The 15,642-nt window shown below is 33.4% G+C and overlaps 1 protein-coding gene across 3 annotated transcripts in view; it reads left to right on the top strand.

Moving 5' to 3' along the window:
- The first annotated feature begins 1,310 nt into the window (after window positions 1-1,310).
- The window catches only part of LOC117316581, an 89,006-nt gene continuing 74,674 nt past the window's right edge, over window positions 1,311-15,642 (top strand). Inside the window, exon 1 of one of the 3 annotated variants that reach the window (XM_033871243.1) lies at window positions 1,311-1,541. In XM_033871243.1, the coding sequence (XP_033727134.1) occupies window positions 1,473-1,541 (69 nt within the window). In that variant the 5' untranslated portion in view covers window positions 1,311-1,472. The remainder of the gene's footprint in view (window positions 1,542-15,642) is intronic. The other 2 variants (XM_033871242.1, XM_033871241.1) reach the window with 2 other exon arrangements.

Here is a 15,642-nt window from a genome sequence, read left to right as displayed (position 1 = left end):
TTGTCCGAATAAATACTCAGAATTCACACATGCACATGCGCGCACACACAAACATATACATATAAACAGCGGAGTTGTCTGTGCCAAGCTCCTTGTTCAAGTTCTTGATTGTACTTAAAATTTGGAGCGGGGGTAGAAATGATGTGTTAAATGTGGCTTGAAACGTAATTACAAATAATTACCAATTTTTATATTCATTTCGAAAATGTAGATTTTCGTTTTAAATGCGCCTAATAATTTCTATATATTGATTTAAATGAGATCGAAGTCCGTGATGTATAAGATAACATCTTCTAAAGAAAATCAAAATATATTATACAATTTCATTATTTAATATAAAACATATATTAAAGAAATGCGATATATTGTATAATAAATAAGATATATTTAATGTGGTTAAGTACTGGATCGACATATTACTCCATTGATTAATAACAATTGGACATGACCAAGGTTTTTTTTTATTTTGAAATTTTAATTTATAATTATAATTTTAAAATTAGGATAATGAAAGTCTATTTTCGTTTTAAATACACCTACTCGTTTCTATATATACACGTATGTATATTATCATAACTAGTTTCGTATCGCTGTTTTAATTCATATACGTCATATATTAGATATTGCAATACCACACATTTTATCGATTAATTAATCGGTATTAATTTTCATATACCTAGCAAAGTTATAAATATATCAGGATTACCCTCGTGTCATTAAAAAAAATCTAAACCTATTTACGATTGGTCGAGAAAACGTTGGGATGCCACAGTGGAAATAGCAAATAGGCATATACTACGTCATTAAGGATGTATCAAAGTTGTTATTTCGGTTTGGGTTTCTAGTTATAAAACCCACGTGGGCATAACGGGTACACAAGAGGCATCTATGGGGACGGGCACCTGCTCCAGTTTCATCAAACTAATTTCTTTCGTGATCCATTAAACCATTCTTGAAACATTGTTCATTAAATGACCAAGAAAACAAATCACACATTTAAACAATACGTAATTAAGGGTATATATCACACTGATATGAAGAACATTAAAAATGCCTTCGGGTTCCCTTTGGTGAATGACATTCTTCGGGTATCGAATACGGAAGTGACGTAAAATTGCAAAGAAAAAATCCAAAACAAACAATGCGCATGAAAATAGTCCGTCATTATTTAACAACAAACTCCCAGGTCTGTGAATCACAACAAATTAGATAACTGAACGATATAGTTGTGCGGTCGCAAACAAAACACTGATAGTAGATTAATCCTACACCAACCCTAAAAGAAATAACTTCGTTACTTACAAAGGCGGATTAATATTTCATGATGGAAGTAATGTAGTTCCGGAAGCCAGGAAAAAGCCGTGTGGGATTTAGTAGTGCCGTTATTGTACCAGTTCGTTCGGACCTCTATTTTTATCTTATTTCGTTTTATTTGGAGTATTTTAACCAGACAGAGAGTGTAAAGGGGTGTGATGAGTTGGAAGTTACTCTTTCTGACGGTGGCAGTGCTTATATTGGGCAGCTGCACCGCCAATTTCAAGGTAAGTGCACAACAGACATTCTATATCGGGGCACTGGAATACACCACCAACACTATGTTGTTTGAATGATTAGTGCTACACTGGTGTTCACAACACGAACGAAAAATCCCTGATATACGAATCAGAATGGATTAAACATATCTCATACATATTTTCAAGTCATATTTGTTGTTGATTTGTTTACGATAATGGTCAGAGCAGCTCGGTTTGGATGTAAACATGTTTGTGTATTCCCCCTCGCCCGGTGGGTATCTGGGTCTGTTGACACTATTTTTTTCACCAAGGTAAGGCTGATATCTTGTGTTGCAACTTTCTTTCAGGTTAGTGATCAATTGAATCTTAGAAGAATATTTATTGAGTTTTCTGTATTGACGACTGTGTCGTATATTGGAATACACATTCGTGCGAAAGGGTCAAAGAGAACACGATGATTTGTGTGTGTGCATATGTCTGATGATTCATCGGAAACGATTTCCATAGGAAGGACTGAAGAGTATTTGACATGAAGTGATAGTAGTAGTTTTATCAAGTTACTCTGAGAATGAAATAGACAAGTATAAAAATCATAGATGGGAGGATTTATATATGATCAAGGGTAATGTAGATTTTTTTTATAACGTCTACGTATACAAAACCCAATATATTCCTGGCTTTTAAAAAAAAGTAAAATTTTCATTTCAATTGTTGATTTGTGTTTTCCCAATGATTCACAATACCAGAAATACTAGAGAGACCCAGAAAGAAATTGTCAGCTTACCCTAAATTGAATGTTACTGCATAGCTTGACTAACATCGACTTTAAGAAATGGTACAAATCAGTGCTTAATATGATTTGATCAATCTAGTATTATAATGCCATTTCATAAAACTTGAGTTTTCATTTTTTTTATTTTTAAGTAAATCATATGACAGGAAATTAGGCACTACAGTGTTAAAGTGTACAATGTCCACTTCAGAGTAATACACATGCACACGCTGGTACTGTTTAGACTTTGATCAGCAATTCAATTATTGAAGTATTAATCCTGTTGTCTGATCCTATTATTTCATATATATATAAATATTTAAAATAAAACTTAACAAATGATAATAATAACATTTAAATTTCTAATATAATTATGTTTATTGATTGTATGTATATTGAACATGTATTTGTATATATTTGGAATAATAAAATAATTTTTTAATTGAATTGAATCATTGAGGAAGTAAGTGTGAATCCCATAATGATTTGAATTAGGATTTTTCGTTGATATAAAGATACTCATTGTATTATAGGCCATAACAATCACCAGATTTCCTTGATCATGAATTCTTGTCAATCAAATAATAAAGCTAAACATTCCTTTCTGGTGTTTGTCTATAAAACTATTGGCACTACGTATACATTGTTATCTAGGAAGAGTTAACATGTATTTTCCTCATGAAAATAAGATTAAATTTTGAATGTTTCTGTAGACTTGATTGGAAAGTGTTGCTAATAATAATTATTTTAAAATCTTTATTTCTTTCTTCTTTCCTAACTTAATAATATTAACATGAATTTTTTTTTTCTGTACCTGCTAGACAAAGGGAAACTTTTGATCAGAATGTCTTATTATATTTAGCTTTTAAGACATTTGTGAACAATAGTCTAGCTGCCTTTATATGAAATTACCAACCTTAACATAAAAATGTTACAGTTTTCTATTTGATCTGAATATCTTTGTTATTTCTAGACTTTGTTTTATAGGCTAGCAGAATCTTGTTACTCTTGCTGGTTTTCTTGTGTACCATATGTATCTCTCTTTAATTTACGAAATAGATAACAACTGGCTTTATGTGTAACTGAAGCCTTGACACTATTATAACCACTCCAAACTCCAATTTAACTAATTTAGTCTCAAACCACTAAGTATTTTTGTATCCATATATTAGTGTATGATTAGCTGAAACAAACAAATAAGGACCTTAAAAATTGCCCAGAACAAATAATCAGTGTAGTTATAATATATCAGCACCATTGTTTATAGTCATCTATACTGTATAGTATATTCCATATTGTTTTAAAACCATACAAAATAAAAACAGATGACTATGAAAATATTGGATGTTTTCAAAGTAAGGAAAATGCCAAAGAATGATGTCTTTTTACTAAGGAAACTGGAATAAATTTGTAAAAGAAAAGAAACTAAGTTCTTTGTCTTTGAATGTCTATTATTGGAAATAGGCTGAAAATGGCCATATTTATAAAGACAGAATATATATCATTAGGGACTGAAAAGCAATATAAATATGGAGAGTTCATGATTGAACTAAACTTCAGTAATAATAAAGTTTATTTACTTGAAGTTTCAAATTGACATCTAAAGCCTCATTGATATTGATTGAATTTTTGATTGAACATTTCCTAGTGCAATTATATGTGTAACTTCTTGTTTTTTTTCCATCTATCTTATTTAGAAATAAATTTCTACTACATAACCTTTTGAAGTGGTGGAACATACACACACAGCATATAGATTAATTACTTATACTGACTTGAGTGGGAGTATCCGTATAATTCTGTCTTACTTTATGTATGGCCACCAGGTGATGTGATTAGAAGCTGCCTTGTGGCTATTGTAGGGACAGTCACAGGTAAAGACATACCTGATTGTTGTTGTGCCCAGTCACCTACATGCTATAGCCTATGATGTACAGTGGTATGCTGTCAAATATGTGAGGTCTTATTGAATTTGGTGATGACTAGAATGTGTCTCCAACCAGGTATTGTTAGTTTGAATGGGATATGGAAGTACACAGGTGACTGATCGATATGGGGTAATTCCAAGCATTGTTAACTTACTCTGTCATCTGGCCATGGATGGGGAAGTGGCTTCTAGTTGTGTTAGTTCCACCAGTGTTTTCTATGGTACACCCTGGATCCATTGAGATGAAAGGTAGATTCAGGTGTTGTTAATTAGCTGACATTGGTCATCTCCTATCAACTGAGTGGTGAGATGAGAAGTGGCTTCACTAATCCAGACTTGGCCTTGTTAGCTTAATTGACACACAACAGCTTCATGGCCTTGGTTCATTCAGGAATTATTGGTAAATTTCACATTGATGGTGATCATATACAGTGGTTTCATCATAGATTTAAACACAGAAAATGAAAGAAGCTAGTTATTTTCTGTAATTTCATTTAAACCAAAGAGATGTCAATCTGGAAATGAATCCACTCGCATTCTGACAAACTTAGTTCAAACCCTGATATCTATACATTCATTGTGTATTTGATGATCATGTTAAAAATGTTATAATTCAAACAAATAAAAAGTATCGTAATGCAATTGATGCATTCTTCATAGAGTACAATTTGTAATTTAATTTCAGGGGAGGGGCTGTATGATTTTTTATGACAACATGATAATTGGGCTTTGTAGCCTCTTATGCTGTCAAATTCATGTGTACATGCCCCATCCAACTATATTCAAAATTGAGCATCGATTCAGCATACTTGGCAGCTGGAATTTCTGCAACTGTTTCATTAAAAGAATTGTACTCAAAGTTATCCAAATCTTTATAGATAGTGATAAGAGATTTATGGAAAAATGTTGTTTTTTTTCAGAGAATTACAATTATTTCCCTTCAAATCAGATTGAAAATGTTTGGATTTGTTGTTTTATCAGTTCTGTGAAAAGAAGCCAGAGTATGCATATGCATGTTTTTGAGAAAAATTTACATGTAATAAATCTAGAGCATTAACTGGACGGTCGTGGACCCTCAGAAATTCCCCTTTCACAAAATTTGAAAGTCAAATGATACTCAGATCATGTTTCTGCAAACCCATCTTCAATTTGAAATATTTTATCATTATGATGGTATGTTTAATCATTACATTATAAACAGATTGAACAAAGGAAATAGACAACAGGATTAACAGATTTAACAAAGGACAACAGGATTAATCCTATTTCAGTCTTCTAAGTAAACACTGATAATCTACTTAAAGCTCTAGGACTGCTGATCTCAATGTGCAAATTCTGCCAGAAAGAATTAGATTCTCTGATTGTATTGGAATTTAACCTGGAAGTGGAGGCCTTGTTCCTATTTAAAATAAGTTTGAATTTATAGGGCATTGAACGGCTGTTTATCCTGAAATAACACACATATATTTGCCCCGAGCTCTGGTTCTCCAACACTTTTAGACTTCTAACCCTGTCCACATTCTGATCCTATTTAATCTGCTTTAGAAAAAGGAAGACATTCACCTCGTGTTAATATCTTTTCATACTAAGATATGATTTGCTCTAGTAATCCCTTTTTCATGCCTTATAATAGGAACAGCCATCATGAGTCACACCTCAATTTAACTCTCTTCAAAGTATTGATTATTCTATATAGTCATATTTAAGCTTGATTGATTTTTTTCAGATTAATCTTTTGCAAGGTCAACTGAGAAGGATGTGCAGTATTGTACATGTATGTGACAATGTGATTTTAAATCATCAATCTGCATCATCCTTAGTAGATTGTTGTAGTTGTAATATCTCCTGACTACTAATTCTGGAAAGAGAATCAATGCTTTCCTGCGGCAAGAATGTCTGCATTTAAAATTTATTTAAACAAAATTGTCCTGGTGTTAACATGAAATAAATGTCTCCGAACTGATATAATCTGAAGTCATTGATGCACTAGTACTTCCATGTAGAGTCCTACTACTCGTATTTCATCAGAAAAGAGAACCACCTTCAAAAAAACCAGAGAACATGTACACCATGTCTTCACATTGAGTGTTGTTGAATTATTGATCTCCGCGTTGATTGGTGAGCCTGCCGTTCTGTAGTATTTCTACTATGGAATGACAGATGTTCACCTACTTCTGTAGTAAAGTGGTAGCAGCGCAGTTCTTCACTGCCAATATTTCTCTTGTAAATTTGCAGTTTAACACAGCTTTTCAGGTCCAATACTTTGGACCCCATTCCCATTTGAAATTTGATTTCCCAACCAAATACTCAAAATTTGTTTTTTACTGTCCGGATGCTCAAAGTTCCATTCCAAATTTACCATTGTTCTTCCCAATTTGAGGCATAATGGAGTCATTCGTATAATCCCATAACTCAAAAAAATAAAAAATACACAGGTTGAATTCTGTATAACTGTAAAATATTTCAGAGCTGTACATGTGTATACACTTGCCTGTCTGGTAGAACAAAGGAGGCACCCTGCTCTTTTGATCAATACTGCAGGAGAACAACAGTGATCTTATGGGGAATCTAACTGTGTACCCCCTTGGAGATAAAATCTACATTTGTAATCAGACCTTATGGAGAGAGGTTTAAGGCCGGCAGACATTGTTTAGGAGTTAAAGACTAAAGAATACCAGCATATCGCGATCGTTTACTGGTCAAGTTGTATATTATACTGATGGTGGAAATATAGAATATGGTTGTGTTGTATACTGACTGTGAAAATAAAGAATCTGGTCAAGTTGTATATTATACTGATGGTGAAAATAAAGAATCTGGTCAAGTTGTATATTATACTGACGGTGGAAATAAAGAATCTAGTTAAGTTACATACTGATGGTGGAAATAAAGAATCTGTTCAAGTTGTATATATACCGACGGTAGAAATAAAGAATCTGGTCAAGTTGTATATTATACTGACGTTGGAAATAAAGAATATGGTCAAGTTGTATATTATACTGACGGTGGAAATAAAGAATCTGGTCAAGTTGTATACTGATGGTGAAAATAAAGAATCTGGTCAAGTTGTATATTATACTGACGGTGGAAATAAAGAATCTAGTTAAGTTGTATACTGACGGTGAAAATAAAGAATCTGTTCAAGTTGTATATTATACTGATGGTGGAAATAAAGAATCTGTTCAAGTTGTATATATACCGACGGTAGAAATAAAGAATCTGGTCAAGTTGTATATTATATATACTGACGTTGGAAATAAAGAATCTGGTTAAGTTGTATATTATACTGATGGTGAAAATAAAGAATCTGGTCAAGTTGTATATTATACTGATGGTGGAAATAAAGAACCTGGTTAAGTTACATACTGATGGTGGAAATAAAGAATCTGTTCAAGTTGTATATACACCGACGGTAGAAATAAAGAATCTGTTCAAGTTGTATATATACCGACGGTAGAAATAAAGAATCTGTTCAAGTTGTATATATACCGACGGTAGAAATAAAGAATCTGGTCAAGTTGTATATTATATATACTGACGTTGGAAATAAAGAATCTGGTTAAGTTGTATATTATACTGATGGTGAAAATAAAGAATCTGGTTAAGTTACATACTGATGGTGGAAATAAAGAATCTGTTCAAGTTGTATATACACCGACGGTAGAAATAAAGAATCTGGTCAAGTTGTATATTATACTGACGTTGGAAATAAAGAATATGGTCAAGTTGTATATATACTGACGGTGGAAATAAAGAATCTGGTCAAGTTGTATACTGATGGTGAAAATAAAGAATCTGGTCAAGTTGTATATTATACTGACGGTGGAAATAAAGAATCTAGTTAAGTTACATACTGATGGTGGAAATAAAGAATCTGTTCAAGTTGTATATACACCGACGGTAGAAATAAAGAATCTGGTCAAGTTGTATATTATACTGACGTTGGAAATAAAGAATATGGTCAAGTTGTATATATATATACTGACGGTGGAAACAAAGAATCTGATGTATGGGTGTGTTATATCTATATGTGATGTATGGGTGTGTTATATAGATATGTGATGTATGGGTGTGTTATATAGATATGTGATGTATGGGTGTGTTATATAGATATGTAATGTATGGGTGTGTTATATAGATATGTAATGTATGGATGTGTTATATCTATATGTGATGTATGGGTGTGTTATATCTATATGTGATGTATGGGTGTGTTATATAGATATGTCAGTGTTCCAGCTAGGATTTGAAAAGGGCAGGGCGCTGCCTAAAAAAAGGGCATTTTTGTGCGCGACATTTTTTTCAGGCCTATCTTTCTTCTACATTATTATACAGGACAATTCAAGTACATCCATGCATTACATATGACCTGATTCATAGAGACAAATAGAAATCTGTTGATTTTTTTTTATTATTTCGTTTGTGTGTAAAAATATCTTCTTTCTTCTCTTTATTCTTCAAATATTGTTTTAAATTTTGATGGTAAAAGTAATGACCTAGAATAATTCAAAAATAAAATGATATTAGCATTATTTCAATTTAAGGGTGTATTGAGAGAATCCATATACGATAATTACGTCCAATCAAAAAGTTACTATCAGATTACAGTCAACAGAGCGATATTTTCAACCAGAAGTTGGTCTGTCCATATACCTACTAATTAATATAGGTCTCTGGTCTGTCCGTTGTGATTGCAAGACGACTAATTGTAAGTGAAGATATTATGGAGCAAAGGAGAAAATGTGGTCAAGCATATACGAGAAAAAATGATTAAAAGAAATTCCATTATTTAATATCTGAATAAACTTCGTCCAAATAACTACGATGCATCTTGTAAGCGGCGGTAAATTTCTACTTTCACTTTAGACTCTTTAGAAATAACGGTAAACTAAAATCAGGAAATTATAGCAAGTTAACATTTTCTTGAATTAATTATAAGAAATGGTAAACGAATTAGGGCCGGTTATGATTCGCAAGTTTCTGATCAAACATATGTTCCGTTGCTCTCGTAAACAAACGGTCCCCGCGTGTTGTTAGAAATGTAATCACTTGGCTATCACATGACCCGCAGTTAATGCAGAGTCGGCATTTCAGATACGAAAATAACACAATATAAACTAAACTTTTGCAACCATTATTCACATGAGAAGATATTTTCATATGTCCTTTATTTATTTATGAAAAATAAACATTTTGTATAGAAATACGTCAATCCAACAAGGAATTTGCGACATCTGCATTTACAACGAACCATTTCCGGCGTCCCGCCAAACTTCATCAAATAAAATCAACCGAAAGCTAATTTTGATCACTGGAAAATCACTGGAAAGTGATCTCATGATCATTTACCTAAAAGTTGCTTGGTTAAAACCAGAAGGATTTCGTGTTGTCATGTGAAGAAAATTTCAAAGATATATAGATCGATCGTCAATGAACACGTGCTCATGGGATAACTTTACGACAAACGTGCGGCTCTTTTCGGTCTTGTCAAAAGTTGTTTACATAAGTAAATCAACATTTCCATCCATTATCATTACTTTGTCCATCTTCAAAAAGCCGTCGTGATTATGATTTAATTAGATTACCAACTGATCCTATCGTCAGTATCGACTCGTCACGGTTAAATGAATCTATTAAAACACCATCTCGATCCCCAGCTGACCGATCACTGCCTCGGGCAGCGTCCACCAGTACCGTGGATCAGGGTCTAACACAGGTAAGGGGACTAGTGTTACAGGTGGCCAATTAGTGACTGACTGTATATTGCATGGCTTCAGCAAATCGGATCTAGAGTATACGAGGCAAAATGAGCATCAATGACACTTAGAAAAAGGGCAGTACTACAGGAAAAGGGGCGGGGCGCATTTCTAACTTTGAATTAGGGGCAGGGCGCCGCGCCCTGCTAACCCGACCTAGCTGGAACACTGTATGTGATGTATGGGTGTGTTATATAGATATGTGATGTATGGGTGTGTTATATAGATATGTGATGTATGGATATGTGATGTATGGGTGTGTTATATAAATATGTGATGTATGGGTGTGTTATATAGATATGTGATGTATGGATGTGTTATATAGATATGTGATGTATGGGTGTGTTATATAGATGTGTGATGTATGGGTGTGTTATATCTATATGTGATGTATGGGTGTGTTATATCTATATGTGATGTATGGGTGTGTTATATCTATATGTGATGTATGGGTGTGTTATATCTATATGTGATGTATGGGTGTGTTATATCTATATGTGATGTATGGGTGTGTTATATAGATATGTGATGTATGGGTGTGTTATATCTATATGTGATGTATGGGTGTGTTATATCTATATGTGATGTATGGGTGTGTTATATAGATATGTGATGTATGGGTGTGTTATATCTATATGTGATGTATGGGTGTGTTATATCTATATGTGATGTATGGGTGTGTTATATAGATATGTGATGTATGGGTGTGTTATATCTATATGTGATGTATGGGTGTGTTATATCTATATGTGATGTATGGGTGTGTTATATCTATATGTGATGTATGGGTGTGTTATATAGATATGTGATGTATGGGTGTGTTATATCTATATGTGATGTATGGGTGTGTTATATAGATATGTGATGTATGGGTGTGTTATATATATGTGATGTATGGGTGTGTGTGTTATATCTATATGTGATGTATGGGTGTGTTTATACTATTATGTGATGTATGGGTGTGTTATATAGATATGTGATGTATGGGTGTGTTATATCTATATGTGATGTATGGGTGTGTTATATAGATATGTGATGTATGGGTGTGTTATATAGATATGTGATGTATGGGTGTGTTATATCTATATGTGATGTATGGGTGTGTTATATAGATATGTGATGTATGGGTGTGTTATATCTATATGTGATGTAGGGTGTGTTATATCTATATGTGATGTATGGGTGTGTTATATCGATATGTGATGTATGGATATGTGATGTATGGGTGTGTTATATCTATATGTGATGTATGGGTGTGTTATATCTATATGTGATGTATGGGTGTGCTATATAGATATGTGATGTATGGGTGTGTTATATCTATATGTGATGTATGGGTGTGTTATATAGATATGTGATGTATGGGTGTGTTATATAGATGTGTGATGTATGGGTGTGTTATATAGATATGTGATGTATGGGTGTGTTATATCTATATGTGATGTATGGGTGTGTTATATAGATATGTGATGTATGGGTGTGTTATATAGATATGTGATGTATGGGTGTGTTATATAGATATGTGATGTATGGGTGTGTTATATAGATGTGTGATGTATGGGTGTGTTATATAGATATGTGATGTATGGGTTTGTTATATAGATATGTGATGTATGGATATGTGATGTATGGGTGTGTTATATAGATATGTGATGTATGGGTGTGTTATATAGATATGTGATGTATGGGTGTGTTATATAGATATGTGATGTATGGGTGTGTTATATAGATATGTGATGTATGGATATGTGATGTATGGGTGTGTTATATAGATGTGTGATGTATGGGTGTGTTATATAGATATGTGATGTATGGGTGTGTTATATCTTTATGTGATGTATGGGTGTGTTATATAGATATGTAATGTATGGGTGTGTTATATAGATATGTGATTTATGGGTGAGTTGTATAGATATGTGATGTATACATGTAGAAGTACAGGATACGAGAGTCTGCTTTATAGTAGTGTTATAATCTTTTGCCCTATCGTCAACATGTATAGTGGAAGGATGTTCATGTTAATACTAATTTCCTGTAACTAAGCTTCATTACTTAACTCTAGTCACCCCAGACCCTTAAACGTGGAAACAATAGTGAGTATGTTATAATAAATGTAACCTATTTTTATATTTATTAATGTAATTACTATGATCTAGATATTTTTTTGTTTTATTGACGTCTTTGCTAAGGAATTTCATTTTAACTGCATTCCTGTTTTTAGCCAATAGTTTCTATTCTGCTATATATATATGTGTAATTTCTCAATATGGAAGATTAGAAAATAAATGGCATGAAAAGATAAATAAATAATATCTGAAAGATCTGCATGTATGTATGTTCCTAGCTGTGTTAACTGTTAAACCCAACACTAACAGGTACAGGCATGCTAGTATAGGTACAGTAAATAAGGATGGTAAACTGTATGTTACATCATACCAACTTCCTGTAGCAAAATTTAGAACAGTTTATCAGGGGTGTTGGAAACTGGTGAGTTTATATCCAAGCACATGCTATTTTTAGATCAGATGTGGTGCACATGTGGAGGAGAAATCAAATTCGCACATGGGTGGTGTTGTTCATGGCCAATTTGGCAGAGAGCTTGTGTTGATGCCCTCTTTCAGATAGGCCTATATATATTTTAAGATGTTGTAATTATGGCTGTAGTCCTATTAGATAGACCCTGTCTGTCTGGCTGGCTGTTTAATTAGAACTGTGGTGTAACGCAAGGTACTGAGGAAAACCGTACACATTAGGATGCTTTTGAATACCTGTAGACTTTGCTATGGCGGGGCAAAACATACAGTACCTCTAAACTACAATCTGTACATAACCAGTCTGTCGACTAACTACTGTTTGTCCACCGATCTGTCTTTTAGACTACATATTGCCTTAATCTCTCTAATTTAAATAGGTGCGTGGCAGTGTACAACTTGACGCCACAGTTACATAGGCCAAGGTACCAGGTTTCTTCAATATGAGATGTCCATTCTCATCTATGGGTCCCTCATGAATCATCACTCATCAGGAAAGCCATATATGAATCCAGTTTAATTGATTAAGGTGTCCTGAAAATAAATGAGGCCACCCTAAAAATGTCAAACTGCCTGTGTAAGGGGCTAATTTGCTTCTGTTACCCTCAGAGCCAGTGTGGTAAGGTTTGGGTGATGTTGCAATTGGAGGGCAGTCATATGTCGCTAGGTATGCTAACACTAGTACTGTACATGCAACTCCTAAAGTCCTGATCATTCTAACTTTTAACTGATCATAATCATAACATGGGCATAATCTTAGTCTACAAGTACTTTCAGATTCATCTGAATTTAGTTTGGAAAACAGAACATGAATACAATTTATACATTGAAAAAATGACATTTATTTTGTTCAACATTCATGAGGTCATAACAACACTGGCTTTCTGGACATATATTTACCATGAATCGTGTAAATTTCATTCCTTATATTTACATTATAATTATTTTTTGTTTTATCTTTTAAAGAAATAATAAAAAAAAAATGCATTTTTTTCATGTTTTTACCTGGGAGTGACATTGGAGAGTGAAAAGCCGTTTTCGTGGAAATGTCTGACAATTCATGGCACGACTGTCTGTATAATACAAACAAAATGTACCCACTTATGCAACATTCTTGGAGTAATTTTTATGTTTTGAACATTCAGGAGACTGTAACAGCATTGGATTTATGTACATATTACATGGATTATGTTTATTTAAAAGAACATGAGAAGAAGAAGAAATCTAATGGCTTGACAACAGAGATTACTTCTAGTGGTAACACGGTCCCCAACATTACTACACACTGAGGCTAACGTTTATATTGGAAAAAATAAATACAATAGACCAATGTTTTTGTTGTGTGTAGTCCAGTAATCGTTGTAGGTTTTTGTTGGGTAGTCCAGTGATCGTTGTATGTTTTTGTTGGGTAGTCCAGTAATCGTTATAGGTTTTTGTTGGGTAGTCCAGAGCATCATTTCTAAAAATATAAGAGGTTTATGTTCAAAACTTAGTACCATATCATGAGTGCCACAGAACAAGCATGAATCCCCAAATCTCTGTTTTTATAGACAGGGATGGTGGAGGTATAGGGGCTATGTCTAGATTTGTCTTGTTGAATGGATATAAAGGATATATGCCTGTCTTCATAAAGACTGCTACAGGGGCCTGTGATGGAGTGAATATATGCAAACCTCACCAGTAGTGGAGCTTCTACAGGGTACAGCAGGCTGCTAGAGGCTACAAAAGGTCGCCATGTCGATGGCAATGTTTAACTGCCAAAACTTATCTAACAAGGTCGTCAAAAAACAGTGTATTGTGGAGAAGTATTGATCCTAACGGCATATTTAGATACTGGAGCAGAGATAGTTAAAATTGTGGATGGTTGGACATATACAGTGTTGTAATTCATAGCAGTTATAGTATCCATCATGACAATTTGGTTTAAAAAAAAAATCAGAAATTTTGGAAATGAGGGCCAGGAGCCCAGGCTTTAGAATAGATCGAAAATGTGAACATTTTACATACCAAAAATACTGTTTTCTTTTTTGTTAGGTTTGTGTTTACAGAATATTTAGAGTCTAAGAAACATTAGGAAAATAAGGGGAACCATGATTTGGTATAAAATGGTACAAAATAGCAAATGAAATGGGGTTAATTGTTACTATAAGACTGAATTAATTTGGGAAAGATGTGAAATTAGTCAATATTACTTTTAATATTTTGTCAAATTGGCTTTAATTTAAAGGAAAAATTGTTTCCTGTTTCTTTTGTGGACAACTTTAGGGCTATTAAAATGTTTGTAATGTGAGGACAAGTGACCTTGATACAAAATGTACATTATTTATTCCATATTGAAGCTTCCACCCCTCTTAGGGCTAATAGAATACTCTTGATGTTGAATTAGGGCAAGTCCAACAAAGAAAAAGAAATTTCAAACGATAGAAAAAAATTCAAAATAATTTTCTTGAGCATACAGCCATACAAAAATATTTGCCTTGTGGATTTAATTTTGATCTAAAGGCCAGCTGGCATGCTTACAGAAATGTATTTGGACGTGATGTGATATTGTAATACAGGTATATACAATTTGTATACATATAATGGTCGTCCTCTTTTAGGTTTACGCATTGGCCTATAATGGAAATTGGAGTGAATTTAGATGTAACTTGACACAGATCTATAACTGTGTGCTGTGATCCTTGTAAGCTGCCAACCAGGTTTTTTTTTACCTCTTTGCTGATCTGGAGTCCACACATATAAAGTTATTCAGTTGGTGGTAAATAAAATGTGACAGAACTTTATCCGTAAGGGCTGTCTTTGTATTCTCCTAGTGCAAATGAATTTATATGTAGTTCCATTACCTTAGACACTTGACTGAAACTAGACTTGTAAAAATCTTGTCTAACAGATATTTTCAAGATTTGTACTAACATTTCTTTGTATAATTGAACTACTTTATTTGTTTGACCTATTTTTGCAACATATTTTTTCGTATTTTTACGTATAGAACTCGGTGTTTGACTGAATAATGACCCTTTTAAAACCTTCAGATAAATATTTCAGTCCTCGAGATAGTGATATCCCTGGAACAGAACATACAACTGCTGGTTGATTTCATTGAAATCTGTAACATTGTAACAAACGGTTTACTTGATAGCTT

The sequence above is a fragment of the Pecten maximus genome, chromosome 18, assembly GCF_902652985.1.
Source record: "Pecten maximus chromosome 18, xPecMax1.1, whole genome shotgun sequence".
In the NCBI taxonomy this organism is placed as follows: Eukaryota; Metazoa; Mollusca; class Bivalvia; order Pectinida; family Pectinidae; genus Pecten; species Pecten maximus.
Note: the sequence above shows the minus strand (reverse complement) of the source record. Positions and strands in the feature narration are given on the sequence as shown.